The sequence below is a fragment of the Monodelphis domestica genome, chromosome 1 (genome assembly GCF_027887165.1).
Source record: "Monodelphis domestica isolate mMonDom1 chromosome 1, mMonDom1.pri, whole genome shotgun sequence".
Lineage (NCBI taxonomy): Eukaryota > Metazoa > Chordata > Mammalia > Didelphimorphia > Didelphidae > Monodelphis > Monodelphis domestica.
Genome location: NC_077227.1, coordinates 490,464,495 through 490,483,112, shown reverse-complemented (window position 1 = coordinate 490,483,112; position 18,618 = coordinate 490,464,495). Strand labels below are relative to the sequence as shown.

General features: G+C 31.2%; 1 protein-coding gene across 12 annotated transcripts in view; it reads right to left on the bottom strand.

The window, feature by feature from the left end:
- Window positions 1-18,618, bottom strand: part of SYCP2 (synaptonemal complex protein 2) — a 123,050-nt gene that overhangs the window by 80,797 nt on the left and 23,635 nt on the right. For 8 of the 12 annotated variants that reach the window (XR_008915427.1, XR_458499.3, XR_458500.3 and 5 more), the window contains 9 exons: window positions 18,254-18,288; window positions 16,214-16,356; window positions 16,053-16,105; window positions 14,939-14,984; window positions 14,079-14,174; window positions 12,160-12,220; window positions 8,156-8,304; window positions 5,878-5,952; window positions 274-426 (listed from right to left, as the gene is read on the bottom strand). Coding sequence is in view for 9 of the 12 variants with exons in the window: in XM_007475626.3 (XP_007475688.2) it covers window positions 274-426; window positions 5,878-5,952; window positions 8,156-8,304; window positions 12,160-12,220; window positions 14,079-14,174; window positions 14,939-14,984; window positions 16,053-16,105; window positions 16,214-16,356; window positions 18,254-18,288 (811 nt within the window). In the remaining 3 variants the exon portion in view is untranslated. The remainder of the gene's footprint in view (window positions 1-273; window positions 427-5,877; window positions 5,953-8,155; window positions 8,305-12,159; window positions 12,221-14,078; window positions 14,175-14,938; window positions 14,985-16,052; window positions 16,106-16,213; window positions 16,357-18,253; window positions 18,289-18,618) is intronic. The other 4 variants (XM_007475629.3, XM_007475632.3, XM_007475630.3 and 1 more) reach the window with 4 other exon arrangements.

Genomic DNA, 18,618 nt, shown 5'->3' with positions numbered 1-18,618 from the left:
TTCCATGATCATATCTAACACTCTAATTTGATGTTGTTTATGATATATTATATAATAAAGACTGTGTTTGTGAAAATAACAACAGTATGGTATACTCAGTTGCAAAAACTTTAGCAAGAGACTTTCATTTTAACAAGATTTGAAAACAATATTGAAATGTTGGTGAATAATTAGACATATTAAAACACAATTGGACAATATTTCTCATCTAATACACAGTAGTAATTGGGTTAATGGTAGTTTTATGAAACTTTGTATTTATACCAATCTTACCTGAGAACGAGTATTTCTACTGTCCTGTTGATTAATAATTTCACTCATATCTTTTTGACTTAGAGAAAACTGTTGTTTCCTGTTAGGTTTTTCATCCACACTAAGAAAATTTTCTTTTGTGGCAGGTGAATTTTGACTTTCTGGTAATAGAATCTGTTCAGAGTATTTAGAAAATAATACTGAAATGTAAGGCTTACAGATAAATTTTACTAGATCTGCAAACAGTTATTTAATATGCAAATTTAGATATGGCTTCACACTTATTTAGTAATACTGTCTTCAATCCTAACCATTTAATTTTCTTAACTTTTATCATGGGAACATAAACAAATGACTATTTAAGTTGTACCTAGATGCAAATTAGCTTGACATTTGCATTGAACTTGCTGACTAAAAAAACTGATAATTTCAACAGAAAAACCAGTCAAACAAATTACTTAGGGTTTTATATATTAAACCACTAAATATTTTATTCTTTCTATCTTCTCTTCAACTGGCTGTCCTATCATAATACAGAAACCGACTCAGAGTTCTCCTGAAGATTCTATTCACAATGAAAATCATACCAAAAAGTGATGGGAGGTGAGGAAGAAGCTCAGTGCTAAAAGGAGAGTTACAGAATCTCAATCCAATAGCTGCGTTTTTGTTTTGTAGTTGTAAACTAGTAAAATCCCTACTTGAAAAGGAACGTCTCTCAACAACATACCAATCAAATAGTCTGTCCTCTTAGTGAAGACTAGCTTACTACTTCCCAAGATAGTCTGTTTCACTTTTGTTTTTTTAAACTTATATGGAGTTGCAATTTTGTCTCTATGAAACCTACTTGTTTTTTTCTGATTCTGTTCTCTAGGTCTAAGCAAAACAATATTAATCCTGAAATACTGTATGTAGTCTTTAAAACACCTAAAGAAACCTTGTCCTACCCAAAGACTCCTCTTCTCTGTATTAAAAATTCCCTAGGTCTTCCACTATACTGTTAAATGGCATACTACAATTTCAAGTGCCTTCAATACCCCAGTCATCTTCTTCAGGGCACACACCAGTTTGACAATGCTCTTCCTAAAATACGACAATCTCAAGTAAGTATGAAACTCCAGATATGGTGTTACCAAGGGCAAGGTACAACAGGATTATTTGTTCCCCTGTTTAGGCTTTTCTTTTTGTTAAATGTAGCCTAAGAATGCCTTCCACATCAAATTGTTGAGTCATATTGAGTTTGCTATCCACTTACATCTCCAACCCTCTTTCACCTGAAATTTGTCCAGTCATACTATTCCCAACCTATACTTAACTATAACATTTTATATTTACCTAAACTGAATTTTAATGAGATTATCTCCATTGTTAGAGCTTGTCCAAAACTTTTAGGATCTCCTTCAATATATTAACTCTTCCTCTCAGTTTTGTATTATTCACCAACTTGATTATAATTACATCCCTTCATCTGAGTTATTGATGAAAATGTTGAATAATTCAGTGTCAAATATAGATCCCTGTGAAGCAGTATGGCATGATGATAAGTCAAGTGGACATGAATACAAGTCCAGATTCTAATACTCACAAGGTATTTGACTGTGGTCAATTCACCTATTCTTTCTGAGTTTCAGTTTCCTTACCTCTAAAAATGGGATAATAATAACACAATCATTTCTGCTATAATGTTTATTTTATTTTGAAAATGGTTGTTTTAGTACCACTGATATATAAAGAACATTTTAAGCATAGTGTAGTTTTGAGTTTACTTATGTAGAATTTTTCCTGGGAGAATGGGAAAAATGCAAATTGTACTACTTTATACAAATCATCACAAATTATAACCCTTCAGATTCCTATTTCCACAAGAAAACTTCAGTTTTTTTTAGGTTAAATATTTTTGTATAACTTCTGGTGCAAGAGGAGCTATGGATAGCAGGACCTCCAATTTCCTCTCCTTTCCACTAAACCCAATCCTTCCTAATTTGCACCTGCTCAGCTTTTTAGAGAGTTTATTCTACAGATGTCTTTGGGACTTGCAATATAGATGATCAGCAGCAAGTTCTCTTGACAGCCTGAGATCACAAACAAAACCACTACCTATTGTAGTATCTATGTATTTCTTAACCATTTAACATATATAAAATTGTGTTACCATTTTTATTAAGTTCACATCTTTTTTTACGGTACTAACAAAGTTTTTGGGTGTGTGACCCAATTCAATTTTTCTCACAAGCCCTGAGGTTTTTATTGCACAATTTTGTACAGCAGGGTGCTTTTGGGGAATGCATGTCATGTTATAGCAGAATTGACTACACTTCTACTATCTACCTCTGAAAATAAAATGTAAAGTTAATATGAAGAAAATGCAAGGTAACATTAAAGCCTTATATAAATGTGAATTATGACTATAATTATCATCCCTGGTCCATTAGGAATTTCCCTCCAATTTGATTCTGATGTGTTAAGCTTTACTCTTTGTTTATTATCATTCAACTAGTTCTGAGTTAAAGGCACACTCTCTTTCAGCCTACGGATTTCATCTTAATCTGTAAGGATGTCAACTTTTTCATCTTAACCATGGGAAATCAAGTTTTAATACCTTCATACTTTTACATGAAGTCTTTGACCTATTATGAGACCTTTTAGAGCTTAAAATGATCTGGTCCCTTCGTGGTCATTATCTTATGGTAAACAATTATCTTGTGATTGCTATTCTTGTCCTGATAATTTCCAATTATGAATAACTAGTACTATTCAACAAAGTTATAAAACTGTGCAAACTAGAGTTAAGTGCTGGGAATAAGGAACAAGAAAGACAATTCCTATTCTCAAGAAGTTTGCATTTTGATGGGGAAGGCAATACTTAAAAGGAAGCTGAAAGTGTTAGCAAGGAAGGAAAGAGAAGAGAAAAGGAAACTGGCCCTGGATGTGATAGAGAAATACACAGTAATACAGTCTAGCAGGAGCTGATTTCACTCTCTGACTTCCACAATAGAAATAGAGAGAGCTATGTGTGCTGCTGCTGTTGTGGAAAGAATATTTAGGCCTTAACCAAACAAATGGAGAATTGATCCTAATCAGGTTAATCTTTCCTTTAGATTTGGAAATATAGCTATATCTCTTCTCTCTCTAACCTTCTCATTTTATTATTAAACGCTTAAACTTTGGCCAAACACCTTTTTATTCCTAACATCAGTAAAATTGAGTATAATACTACTGGAAGAAAATGAATTTTAAATGAAATTGAGGACTTCTAAGCATTTCTGATGAAAAGACTAGAGCTGAATAGAAAATATGATAAACAAAAGCAGAAGTTAAGGAAAGCAAAAAAAGCTAAACATGAGCAACATTCTTAAAGGGAGATGATATATGTAGCCTCTCAGAACTGTATCATTAACATGGGATAGAAAATATAATTAGACAGAGGGCCTGGGAGTGATTCTGTTATATACTGATTATTTCAAAAGAGAAATATTCATTATCATGAGGTAGGAGAAACCAATGTATAAAAAATGACAACAATACTTAAATTAACTCATTTATTTAGTTTCACCCAATCAAATTACCAAAGAATTACTTTAAAGAGCAAGAAAAAATGATAAAATTCATCTGGAGAAACAAAATGTCAAGAATATCAAGAGAATCACTGAAAAAGAAAAATACAAATGTTACCTAGAAGTACCAGATTTCAAACTATACTACAAAGATAATTGTCAAAACAATTAGTACTGGGGAAGAAATAGAGGTTAATCAGTGAAACAGATTAGGTACATAAAATATAGGAGCAAATGAGCCAAGTAGCCTACTGTTTACTAAACCCAAAGATTCTAGTGATTAGGGCAAGAATTCACCATCTGACAATGACTATTGGGAAAACTGTAAAGCAGTTTGGTAGAAACTAGACATAGATCATTGTTTCACATCATATACAAAGATGAACTCCAAATTAGTACATGACTTAGAAATAAAAGGTGATCTCATTAGTAAATTAGGAGGGAATGGGGAAAAATCACCATTCAGATCTATGGATAAAATTCTTGAGCATAGAATAGAGGCTCTCAAGAGGTAAAAATAGAAAAAAGTTTTTGTACAAACAAGGCCAATATAACTATTGGAAAATAAGTGGAAAATTGGGGGGAGGGTCTTTGCAGCAAATTTCTTTAAGAAAGATCTCATTTCTAAGGTATGTAAAGAATGGAATAAAAATTTTAAGGACTTTAAGATTTTAAGACTAAGATCCATTCCCCAATTTCTAAGTGGTCAAAGAATATAAATAGGGAGCTTTCAGAGAAAGAAATCCAAGCTATAAATATACATCTGAAAAATGCTCTGAATCATTAATAATTAGAGAAATGCAAATCCAGACAAATATGAGGTATCACTTTACACTCATCAAATTGGCAAAGTTGACAAAAAAGGAAAATGACAAATGTTGGAGGGGATGTGAGAAAAGATTTACATTTTAATGTACTGAAGCTATGATCTGGTCTACCCATTCTGGAAAGTAATTTGGAACTATGTTCAAAAACCAATTTTACCATGAATCAGAACCAGTAACACCACTACATACACAACAGATAAAAAGAGAGGATACCGATATGGAAACAGATTCTAAAGAGATTTGCGTAAGATTTTTTAAAATTGTCACACCTACACATAAAGAATCTTCAAAAAATCTCAGACATCAATGATATTTAAAACTACATTAGAGAAGTCAATTAACAGAAAGCCAAATATTTCCAAATGGGTGAATTACACATGAGAAATCAATGAATTATAAAAACCTCATTAATATCAATAGTCATTTCAAAAATTAGTTACTGCCCTCAAACTACCCACTCATGAACTGTTACTCAAAAACATAACAAGAGAAATGTAAAGCCTTTTTAGAAATCAAGTTTGATAAGAAAGATCACACCTAAGAAAATATATTATATGCCTCAAATTATTCTAATTCATTCTGGATAATTGCTAAATAGTTTTTAATAATAATGGTGGACAATTAATAGAGCACTAGAATACATTAATGAGTTAGAGAACATTTTTAAAGATACAGAATCTATATTACCCAAGTTTACCCATAAACACTTTAGCAGAGGTTTTAGGTATTACATTTATATGCTTCACAACTATCTCTTTCAATTATTATTGATTTAGATAAATCCAGACTAACTTTATGTCTTTTATTAGTCACATTTTCTCTTCTTCATTAGCCATCCATGGACTAAATCATATCCTTTCTTTGGTGTGAAAATTTTAATTGGCTGTTAATTTCTGCTCTTTTATCTTTTGAGGGGTGTAGGAGGGAAGGATTGAATCTGTGATTCTAGAAGTGCAATAACTCTCAGCATAGACTTTTCCTCCACTAATACAGATTAGTAACTGGTCTATAACCTACAGTCTTAGGGAGATGTCAGAGCTGCTGATAGGTTAAAAAATTTGGCAAGTTAAGATACCCTCATATGTATCACAGGCAGGAGGTGAACTAATGTCTTCCTGACTCTAAGGTCAGCATTCTATCTACTATACAATATTGTCACAGTATTTTTAAACAATATTTTTACTAACCCACTGTTTGGAGAAAAATACAACTCAAATATAGAATTAATAAATAAGCATGAATAATACCTGTGACCCACTTTCATCAAAAATGATATGCACGGCTGTTTTAGCAACTGAACTTGCTTGTTTTCTGGTAAATCCCTATGACAGAAATGATTAAAAGTTGTAATATACTTGCTAAATCTTCCAATTATAATGTCTGTTGCAGTACAACTCTGCTAGACCATATGTGTGAAGAAAATGAATGAATACTGGATACTCAGATGGAAAGGGAAGGGAGCAAGCATTTATTAGGCACCTACTATGATACAGGTACATAGTGAGCACTAAATATGAATGCTTTGCAAATATTATTTGAGCCCTTTATAAATATCATATAATTTACTCCTCAGAAAAATTATAGGAAGTAGATAATATTATCTCCATTTTATAGTTAAGAAAACCAAGAAAGAGATTAAGTTATTTGCTTGGCATCACAGAGCTACAAACCGTTTGAAACTGGATTTCAAATCAGGTCTTCCTAACTCTAGGTCCAAGGTTTAACAATAATAATAATAACAATAATAATATCTAAATAGCATTTATTATGTGCTAGGCACTGGACTAAGTTACAATTATTATCTCATTTGTGCCTCACAAAAACCATGAGAAGTAGGTACTATTATTATTCTCATTTTAAAGATGAGGAAACTGAGGCAGACAGGTTAAGTAACTTGCCCAGGATTACACAGCTATTAACTGTCTACTATGGTTGGATTTGAATTCCTGAATTTAGGCCTATGACACTATTCACAATCACTATATGATAAAATTAACTACATTAGTTTGAAAAAATAAGATAAATATTTTAAAGGATACATTTATTTATTCATTCATTCATTCATTCATTTATTTGTTTGTTTATTTATTTAAAAAAAAAACCCTACCTTCTGTCTTGGTATTGATTCCAAGGCAGAAGAGTGGTAAGGGCTAGGCAATGGGGTTAAGTGACTTGTCCAGGGTCACACAGCTGGAAAGTGTCTGAGGTCAGGTTTGAACCCAGGATCTCCTGCCTCTAGGCCTGGCTCTCAATCCACTGAGCTACTCAGTGCTCCCTAAAGGATATTTTTAAACACAACTCTAAATAATGTTAACAATAAACTTAGAACATATTAGAAGCAAGAGACTAGATTGAAATAGGATTAAAATTTAGGGTATAGTTTTTTTAATATCAAAGTTTTGGGGGCTGACCATGGCAGGTATTGTAAATGTTAACTGGACCTGAAATCAAAGATTAGTTTTATGTGAAAGTGCAAAGAAATAAAGATAATTAGGGTTTTTTTAGTTATAACTATGTTCACAATGAATAATCAAGTATGGAGGACAGAAATGTATTATATATATATGTATATAATACAGTATTTGCACACACATAATATTTACTTATTAAGGTCATTTTCAATCTCTCATTCTTACCATTCAAATCTGAAATGGTTGCCAAATTTTATCAGTTCTACCTCCACAAAAGAACCAGTCCCCTTCTTTCTATGTACAGTCACCACATTAGTTTAGGCTAGTTCCACCTCTCATCTGGACTTACTATAGGCTCCTAACTTATCTCCCTGCCTCAAGTCCCTCCCCATGGCCAAAGTGATTTTCCAAAAACATAGGTCTGATCATGTTGCTCATCTCTTCAATAAACATCAGTAGTTCCCTAATTACTCTAGGATCAAATGTTTCATCTATGCCTCATCCTTTTAAAAAATTTTAAAGGTTGTTTAATGTACATTATTAGTATAGCAGTAAAATAAATATAACCAGCAAGCATATTATATATGTATACATATAGATTATACACACACACACATACATAACATGTTTTGGAGCATGTTTTCAAAATTCTTATTGACAAGTGTCTATGATCAAAACATTTTGGATACCATAGTTCTAACAAAAGCATCTTACTTTACAGGTGGGGCAAATGAATTAAGTAACTCTTTCAATATAAAATAAGTGATTGGTGACAGTATTAGGCCTACTGATATTTTAAAGGTTTGGGCAAATGAGTTGTAACTTAGAGCTAGAAAAAAAACCTTAGTGTTATCTGATACAAATGTTTCTTTACAAATTAAAAAAAAAGAATATAGAAAAATATCTCCAGGTTACATAAGTGTTAAGTGGCAGAACCAATACTCATATGGCTTCATATTCAATATTCCTTCTACAAATCTAGCACTCTTTCTGAAGTGCCACTACCTCCCTTTCAGACCTAGTAATACTTCAATATCATAAACTGAAACATGAAACTAAATATTTCTGCCATCAAAATAATATGAAAAGCTATGAGAAATAAGACAGAACTTACCCTATGCTTATTTGCACCATAAATATTTTTTGTCACATCAATGATTTCTAGTGAAGGATCAAAATATAGGAGCAGTTGGCCTCCTACTTTATTACCAACATTCATTGTATTTTTCAGAATTAGTGTTAATAGCTTCTTAGCATCTTTCACTATACAAAAATAAAACACAGGTATTAGTCTATATTTACCAAATTATATCTTTTCATTTACATACTATATTAAATGAAATGGAATCTACTAATAAACAATAGAACAAATAAAATTAATTAAATGACAAATGGTCAAAGTGGGTCATTTTTCTAGATGCTAAAAATGAATAATAATTATGCTAAATAAAGTTAACTTTTATTAAAAAATAAAATCAACCAAAATACAAATTTAAAAATATTGTACCAAATCTATCTGTCATAATTATTGTTGCTATGTTTACTGATCGACATGAAGAATTTATGGCTATCTTTGAAAACATTTCTTATATTTGACAATACTGAAAAATTATTTTGAAATTAAATTATAATTGTTAGCATCTTGTCATCTTTAGGCCTTACTAAAATGTAAATATTTTAACAAAATGCTTAGAACGAGAGGTCAAACTAATAACTGTGCCAAGCATTTGAAGATCATGCTTTATTTAGCAATTCCCAGATCCTACACCTCAAAGTACCTTATCTACATAGGCTGGTTTCTTATATTTTATGTGTCTCATAGTCATTAGTACAAAATGTCCATATATGACTACCCAAATTATAACCTGGCCTTCTCAAAATACAGCTTGAAAATTAATAATTATTTATATTGGTTATGCAGTTATATACATCAAGTTGATTTTTACAATTTCTGACATGATGTAACAGTATACATTAGGCAGAGAAGAAATATATTTGCTATTATCATAAAAGGAGTGATTAAATTCTTCCCTTTCTAGATAAAGGTATCTACTGTTCTATGCATTGCAGTTATCCCTCATTGCTTGAATGTGTCCCCTCATTATCTTTGCTCTTCTGAATGTTTATCTTTCTTCAAAGCCCAGTTCAGGTGCCTTAGTTTTCAGGATGCCTTCTCTTAGGTCTTAGTTCTCTGTGATTCATCAAATTACCTTAACTGTGTAGTGCCTAGTATAAAGAACAGTGCTCTCAAATTGGACTGACGAAACCTGAATTCAAATTTAACCTCCAACATTCATGAACAATTCACCTAAATTCTCAAAGTCCATTCTGTGTAATGGATAGAGCACTGGAGTGAAATAAAAATTCAAATAACATCTGAAACACTCAATAGTTGTGTAACCACATGCATTTAATCTCTTAGTACTTTAATTTCCTCATTTGTAAAATGAGGATAACTAATACTTATAATATGAACTCATCTAACAACAATGATTTAAGGAAATGTTTTGTAAATTATAAAGCATTGTACAAAGTTATTATTACATTGTATTTAACCCACTCTTCCTTTAAGAATATCATTTCCCCAATCTCATTTTTGTTATTATATCTTGAATTCCCAGGATATGGAAGCAATTAACTTACTATAGCTTACTAGAGTAAGCATTAACTTAAATGAATTAAAATGAAAGGCCAAAAAGGCATTTTTGTGGAGGATCATTCCATTCTTCTTCTCCAATCTCCAGGTGTAGAGAATTGAGACAAGTATAAATCTTTAGTCAACTTCTTATTTTTTGGGTATCCATATATCTAAATAATATTTTATGCACTTATTTTTATCTTTCATTTTAGACCATAGATTTAGGCAAATATTTCTCTCTGTTTAGTCTGGCTAATTTACTTCTATTCTGGGCTAAAATGGTCAAGAATCTATCTTGGGAGCCTTGGGACCTTCATTCAAGTTTTCTTTGATAGGTATAAAACTTGATTTGGTTTTCTCCCACTTCAGAGGTTTTTTTTCAGTTTTGAGAATCTCAGAATTTGGTTTATATTTTTCCCATCAAGGGTTTCCTATGAAATCATCACTGAAACTCTCTAGAGTTACAATATATCTACTGTAGTGTATGTTATATTTAATTAGATAGTTAAAATACAAAAGACATATCAAAACCCAAAAATAATTAATATAACTTATTTTCTCTCATTAGTAAGATTCTGCTTTTCCCAGGGAACCAGTTAGTACTTTAGTCTAACATTATTATGTTCATTAAAGGGGGAAAAGGTTCTGGAATTTCTAGAATCACACAAACCTTTTTGACAGCTCCCATTTTCCCTTGGTACCCACACTATCATAACTCATACTATTAAGTGAAATTATATGTCTGGTTCCTTCTCTATATCCTGGCTACCTATTGTACTAATTCCTTTCTTCACATCTCTCTTGTATATCTGATTCTCCATTAGATGTACCTTTGAACAAATCTATGTTTCTACCTACTACTGGTTCCTAGAGAGACTACATAAATTAGTGAACCTCTTGTAAAGGAAATATATCTATGTCTGCCTAAGGCCTCTCTATGAATTTTCTTTTCTAATCACTTTGCTGCCAGCTTTTTGAGTCCTGTCTAGCCTCCTTTTACAGATCAAGCCTAAGTAACTTACTAGAATGAGTAAACTAGTTGTAATTTAAGCTAATGTATATTGTAAATATGGCTTCATCTTTGGTATAAGGAAGGCTTGGGTCAAGGGAACTTCATACCCTGTGCAGGAGACAGAAGGGGAAAGAGGGACTTATCTGGCTCCTCCTAGGCATACTTGAACACATCTGCTATATATAGTTGTTAGCCTCTTTTATGTTGTGGAGTTATTCATTAGGCATGAAAAGCTTATATTTCAGTGGAATATTCAATATAGCCCTTTCCCCTGATTATAAGGAGTATCTGATAAATATTTGCTAATAACATCAGAAATGGCACCCAACTATCAAATATATTTCTATGAAAATAAAATGGAAGACATTTAGATTATTTTCTTAGCATATTTTATACTCTCCATGAATTTATGCAACTACTACTTCATTTGTTGAATAGAGAATAACAGAAAGAAACTTGGTATAACAAAAGTTATATACTATGCATATTTTAAGATAATCTAAAATCCTACTACAGATTCAAACAGAAAGATAATTTTATCCAGTGCTACTCCAAGTATCAGCATCAAGTTTTGTAATGGAATAGGTTATAGTCTCACCAAAAGTGCTTACCATTTTCATGAGAAAGTTTGGGAGAAAGTCTAAATACAGAAGGGATTACCTATTGATGAAAAGATTCTACAGATGTTCCTGTTCCACAAATGTCCCTGTGCTTATTATCTTGAGCCCTAGAATGCTAGAAGGCTTTTTTAATGGCATCCACAATCACCCAAATGAATCCATACAAGAAAAACAACTGTTTTGGTACAATGCTCAGATTAAGACATACAATATAATTGGTTCATCAGAACACACATCTTAGGCAAGCACTACAGATAGACAAGACATTGGCTCAGAATTGAGAAAGGATGAGATTGGGATGGACAAAATTTTGGAAACGCCTTAGTGCTTTCAATGAAGCCAAGCTCCTCACTGCAACAAAAATAAATCTTTTAAGCACCAGTGCTGTATCAATTACATTTTATAGTTGTAAATCATGAATACCACCATTTCAGACAAATTACAATCATAGATTATCTCAGATAACAACTACAAGGTGGCTCAAAATTGCAAATGAAAGATGCATTGGACCACAGCATACTGTAAATGATGATTACATGAGGAATAGCACAAAAAATATCAAGAAAGCATGACTATAAAAGGGAACTAGTCATATATGAAGAAGGAGTAATTATAGGTAGATCATCTAAGTGATACACAGGTAAACCAAAAAAAAATGGTAGAACAAAATGACTTCAAGCACACTAAACATAATTTCTGTGAATGATTTGTTAAGGCAAGGTTGAAAAGATCCCAAAGGATGAAAGGGCATGGATAAATAGCAAAAAGTTTCAGGACATCTAGGTTTCCTTTACTGAGCAGAGATTAATGGGAAAAGAAAAGAAAATCTAATATTACATAAATATTACCTTCTACACTGAATGCTTCTACTTCATCATTTGGTATACTGACTGTTTCCCATTGATGGTCCTTAAATTAAAATAAGATAGATAATTAAGATTATATTATTTATGCTGGATTTAAGACTATTATTAAAATTACTTTTAAAACTAAAACTCTGAAAATTTATTTTCTATCAATCTATATATTTATAGTATACTTGCCCATATAATACATATATGTATATATTTTATATAAAATTTAAAAATCAGAAAGTAGCATCATTTAATCATTATATAATTATGTAATACCTGTCAAATTAACATTCTTTTGTTGTTTTTAAGATACCATTATTACTTTTTACTGTCAAAATGGAGAGACTATATATTAAGTGCCTTAAAGGGGTTATATCTTACTCATCTTTCTATCACCCTCAGCATTTAATAAATAGTAAAAAGGAAAGGAGGAATATAAGTATAAATTTTTTCTAATAAAGTGAGAAAAAACTAGTTATAGATTCATGCTGCTCTCCTCTTTATCACCCCTCCTCTCTCAGCCACTCTCCTATAAATACAAAAAAATATCCAAAATAAAAACTCACAATTTTTCAGCCAATACAAACACTGAAGGTTTAAATATCTACAGCTAAATGTTTCAAAATAAAGACTAAGAGCAAAGAAAGTAACTAAAAGAACTAAGAGATGAGAGAAACCGGATACATCTATTTGCATATGCTTTTTAGTTGCCCCTACTACCACCATCAAAATTATTATTTTGGGTGTTGTAAATCTCACTATAACCTAATACAGGACACATATGCACAATATACATGCTTCTCTCAGAGTGGAGATCCATCTAGTCCCAGGTCTCCATAGGAATTGCAGTCCTACACCTGAATATCTATCCTCATGGCTAATTTCCCAGCATCTGCTGCTCACCTACAAAAAACCTCTGCTTTTCCTTATTATTAGATCTAGAACTGGGGAATTAAAATGTTGAAAAATTACTTTAGTAGTCATCCATTAGAACCAAGAGAACATTATACACAGAAAGTGAAGTGTACTGTGGAACAATACAATGTAATGGATTTTGTTAATACAAGACAATCCCAAAGGACTTGGGAAAGATGTTATTCACATTGAGAGAAGGAACTGTGGAAGTAGAAACAGAGAAGAAAAACAAATGATTTATCATTTGTTTATATGGATACATGATTTGGGTTTTTAAAAGCTTGCTCTATTACAAAAAATGAATAATATGAAAATAGGTATGTGATAACATTTGTATAATCCTGTGGAAGTTCTTATTGGATGTGGGAGGTTGTAGGAAAAGGAAATGAAATATGGAAATATGGAAACATATTTTTAAAATAAAAATGTTTAAAGTCATCTTTCAATAATATGGAAAAATGTTTTGCATGAATTCACACGTATAATGGATATCACATTGCTTGTCTTCTCAATGGGTGAGAGATGGGCTGTTGGGAGAGATAACTTGGAAATCAATATTTCAAAAATGAAAGCTAGAAATTATCTGGTTTAATTGACTCATCACCACATCTGATTGGGTAATTTAGTATCAGTGAGATTAAATCACAATCCTATTTAGTAACAGATTTAAAGCTTGAATTCAGATCTTTCTTCTCACATTCTAATGTACTTTCTACTAAATTACCATCATAATAAACCAAAAAAGAATGACAAAAGAAATAAAAGATCAGTAGCCCTAGGTGGACTTTTAAATCTATATGTATCCATTTATAAATGAATATATATATATACATATATATATATATATTGAAGTTTAAATTGAACTTGACTAGCAAATAGTGAACAATTGGAAAGAAAAGATCACATAAAGAAACCTATATTCTCAAGGTAGAAATGGGTATGTGCATGTGTTTGTGTATATACATATGGCAGAACAAAAAAGAAACTGGCTTACTTACATCATCATCCCCTGCAATGTAGAAGGATATACTTTGGCTGCCAAGATTAAAGTCAATCCAAAATTCATCAAGTTTTTCATCTGATGGTATCTGTAACTAACAACCAGAATCAAAAACGATATCCTTACAATGACAATGACTTAAAAATCATCCTTAACCTGACAATGAAAAACGATTGCCAAACAAAATTAATGGATCAAGTATGTTTGAGATGAATAGACATTCACCAAATTCAAAAATATTAAAATTAGATTATAGCCACTCTTACTGTTTCAAAGAGGTAAATTCAGGACAAAGAAAGCAATGCTCTTTTCTAATTTACACCAAAAGGATAATAAACTCTTACTCTAAGAGATGATTCATATTGAAATTATAAAGATATTAAATAAGAATTTTAAAATATTTTAATACTTTCAGCTTATTATAGCCTATAATTTAATATCATGAAATATAAAAGGTTTTCCCACGAAATATCCTTAGTAGAAATAGCCACATACAATCTTTTTTTCTTTTTTAAACCCTTACCTCCCACCATAGAATCAATACTATGTATTGGTTCCAAGGCAGAAGAATGATGAAGGCTAGGCAATGGGGGTTAAGTGACTCTCTCAGGATCCCAGATAGGAAGCATGTGAGGCCAGATCTGAATCTAGCTTCCCAATTGTCCCCACCATGTACATGCCTGAGTAACTAAGTTCTATAAACCCTATATTGCCATAAACTAGTGGCCACTCTTGATATTTTTATAGATTTGCAGCCCATAATTATCTAACGTGGTGGTAGTTCAAAGATCTTTAAACAAACAAAAAAAACACAAACAGTGAAGAATCTAAAAATTTTATATTAAATGTTTAACATACCTCACACTTATCAAGGAATACTGATAAACAAGGAAATGTAAAAACCCTGAAACAAAAAACAGACCAAAGTAACAAGTAAACATTTTAATCTATTTAGTTCACCTACATAAATTAATATATGAAAAGTCAAAGGTCAAATGGAAATCAAATTGAAGTCACAAAAACTTAAATAAAATGTTGCCTAGCCTTTCCATTGCTGCTTCTTTTTTCTAGATTTTTGTTCAAACATAATTGGAACTGCTTTCATATGGGACTGTGTTATCAATACCTAAATTGACTGAACAAAATAAGAATTTTATTGATATTCATTGTGAATATATTCTTGAGTCAGTTTATTCAATGTGGAAGATATTGGAAGGAAAACCACATTCCTACAAGGGCAAAGAAATTAAAAAATAGGTAAGTGGTACCAAACAGAAAGACTTTTAGGACCTCAAAGATTTATTCTTAATTTAATATAATGACTATGCCTCTATCACTAATAATCAGAAAGTGTAGAGTTAGATTATGTGCCACATTTTTTCTAAAGCAAAAATTTCAGAAAGGTTAACTTTTTTATTTTCTGTTATTTACAAAATAAAAAGACATTCATTTCAGGAGACTTTTTATGTCTTGTTTTTAAAATGTAGAATAATTAAAAGGTATTTATGCTTATATTTCCAATCAGAGGTATAACTTGGAACTGTTACTAAATCTGAATATTCAAAATAAACTTTGATATTTCAAAAATACTGAAATGGATCTACTATCATTGCTATAGGTAACCACTCCAATGGGTCAATGACTTCAAGTTATGTTTTTGTGACTACTGTCCTTGTCCATAAAGAGCCCACAAAATATCTGACTTTGTGTGTATACCCATTGGTTGATATAGCTATCTATTTCTGGCTCTCACTGCTCCTATTTAGAGTGGGGGCTATGACCTTGAGCTCTTCAAAGACAAGGTCTCTGGTAGGATCTATCAAGCTAAGAAAGGCTTCAATCATGTGGCTAGGATTTTATTTCTTATCCAAAAAATCAGGCTAAATTGTTTTAGAGAGGATTATTTACTAGGTTGGTAGCAGGATATAATAAACTTTTCAACCAGATCAACTCTCATAGTCTATAAACTTACAATCTCTTATCTCCAAGCATGCCATTCACATGATTGAGAAATTTCCTGCAGTCCTAGTAAAAAAACATAATTAAAAAAATTAAACTTTAAGAGAAACTTTTGTTCTTAGAAATTAACAATGAATTCAAAACAAATAATGTTTCTTCTTGTTCTTTACTTACTGTTTCAAAATCAGAGTCTTTAATCCCTTTAAATGCATTAGCAACAAATTCCATTGAAAACCACTGACATGCCAGTTCCCGTCTTTGTTTTTCAGAGGTCATTCTACATAAAGCTTCTGTGATACCTACTTGAAAGTCATAATCTAAAAAAACAAATTGCATTATGAATATGCAGTTAAAAATAACACAATTAGATTATGCAAATGCTATTTCAACCTTCATAAAGTATAAAAACATTTTTTAAAAATAAGAAAGCCAAAATTTATATTTACATTCTTAAATTCATAGTAAACAAAAATGTCCTTTCATTGTAAGAATACACAAAGGACATGTGACCATTGAAGTGGGAATTCCTTCTATCAAAACTGATCACAACTTGTGCTATGTCCTCAGAGTTGCATGAAGCACATTTAAGTGACCTGAAGTTAAGTGACATTCTAAATCACATGGTTAAGAAGTATTACAGGACTTCCATAGTCTATCTCAGCATTCTATCCATTATATCAACTGCCTCTCAATTTAAAAATACCCAAAATACCCAAAATAACTACTGTCTAATCAATATATACATACACATATGTAAATTATATTTATCTCACAAAGCATGAAATTAATTATTTTCAAAGGATATTATCATCCAAAGACTACCACGGCAGTTTTAAAAAACATATGTTTCATACCACAATCTAGAACAGTATGGAATTGATTTTTTTCTTTTTAGGTAAGATGCTAATGAAAATTACTCCAAAAAATAATTTTTTTAAGTTTGTGTCTACAGTATGGGGACATCACATAAGAATTTCTTAAGAAAGAAACTTTACAAGAATAAAAATTTAATTTAGTTTTTTTCTATAAGATATTCTTTTTTAAAAAATTATATATCTAGGAACTCCATGAATATAGTTCTTAACTCCACTCAGAGAAGCTATTTTTTATTTTCAATTTAAAACGTTTTTATCTCATAAAACACCATTTAATGAACTAGATTTCTTACTATTGGAGGATATCTTTTTTGCAAATTAGTCAATAGGTTTCTGTAATTCTAATTTTTGGTCCAAGATATATTTAGCATAATGACATTATGGTTTATCTCAACTTTTCACAGTTCAAATTTATCTTTATTTACAAGCATTGAAAGTTCTCATTTATAATAATAATTTATAACCCTATGCCTCTACTAAAATATCTAATACTTCCTAAGGGCATATAAAGAATGGGTGCCCCCTACCAAAAAAAAAGAGTGGTTGGTTTGAGGTATTCAATGGTTATATCATTAGAAAACAAACTCTGATAAATCCCATGAAGTTTCAAAGTATAGGTTAGGGATAAATTGTCTAATATCTTAAGACCATTCTACCTAAATTGTTAGAAGTTCAGTGGTTGGCAACCAAGTGATTAATTCTTTTGTTCATAACAACTAATTAAGATTTCTACTAAAAATATACATAAAATAAGTATTTACAAGGAGCTTATTATATAAAGAACACTTAGCTAGGCAGTACAATGCTCCTTTTCCTCAAGGTACTTATAGTATGGTATGGAAATATGACACCAACATAGATAGCTCTAATACATAGTATTACATAATAAGTTTCTGAGGAAAATACAGACTATAAGGGGAGGAACTAATATTTGAATGAGCTTTAAAGGAAGGATAGGAATTCAACATGCTAAAAAGAGACATGAAAGGTACTCTAAACATAGGGAAATAGTCCAAACAAAAGCATTAATGAGACTAGAGTGTATGTGTGCAGAGCAGAAAGTCACCCAGTTTGACTGAAGTAGACTTCATTTAGAAGAATAAAATAAAATAGGATTGAAAATCTAGGTTATATTCAGGTTTTCAGAGGCATTTAATTCCGGACAGAATGAGTACAACAGATATTATCTTCATGGATAAAGGGGAATGCCATATGAAATGATGAGTATTTTGAAGTACTTAAGTAATGACATAATTATTTTATATTTTGAGAACTCATGAATTCCACTGGAAAATATGGAGCAATTTCAAACACAAATATTTTGAAAGGATATGCTTACCCCCAGCATCTAAAATCCGTTTCCCCATATCAATCCTGTGAATTAAAACAGGTTACATCACAATTTTTAGCATTTCAAGGACCACAGCATAGAATTTAATCTCTGCTCTTGAACATCCTAAGCATTAATAAGAAAAAAGTGCTTGTTCCTCATTACAATTTAGAATCTAATTACAACTATACATACATGCATTGGTGGGTGATTACGGACAGCACAAAGGCAGCTTTTCAAAAATCATAATTTTTTTCTAAATCTAATTTGAAATAAAATAGCAGTGTAAAGTCATAAACATCCCCATCACTTATTCTCCCCTCTTTTAAAGTCTTCATTTTACTCACTAATTTTAAATAGAATAATTAAAATAA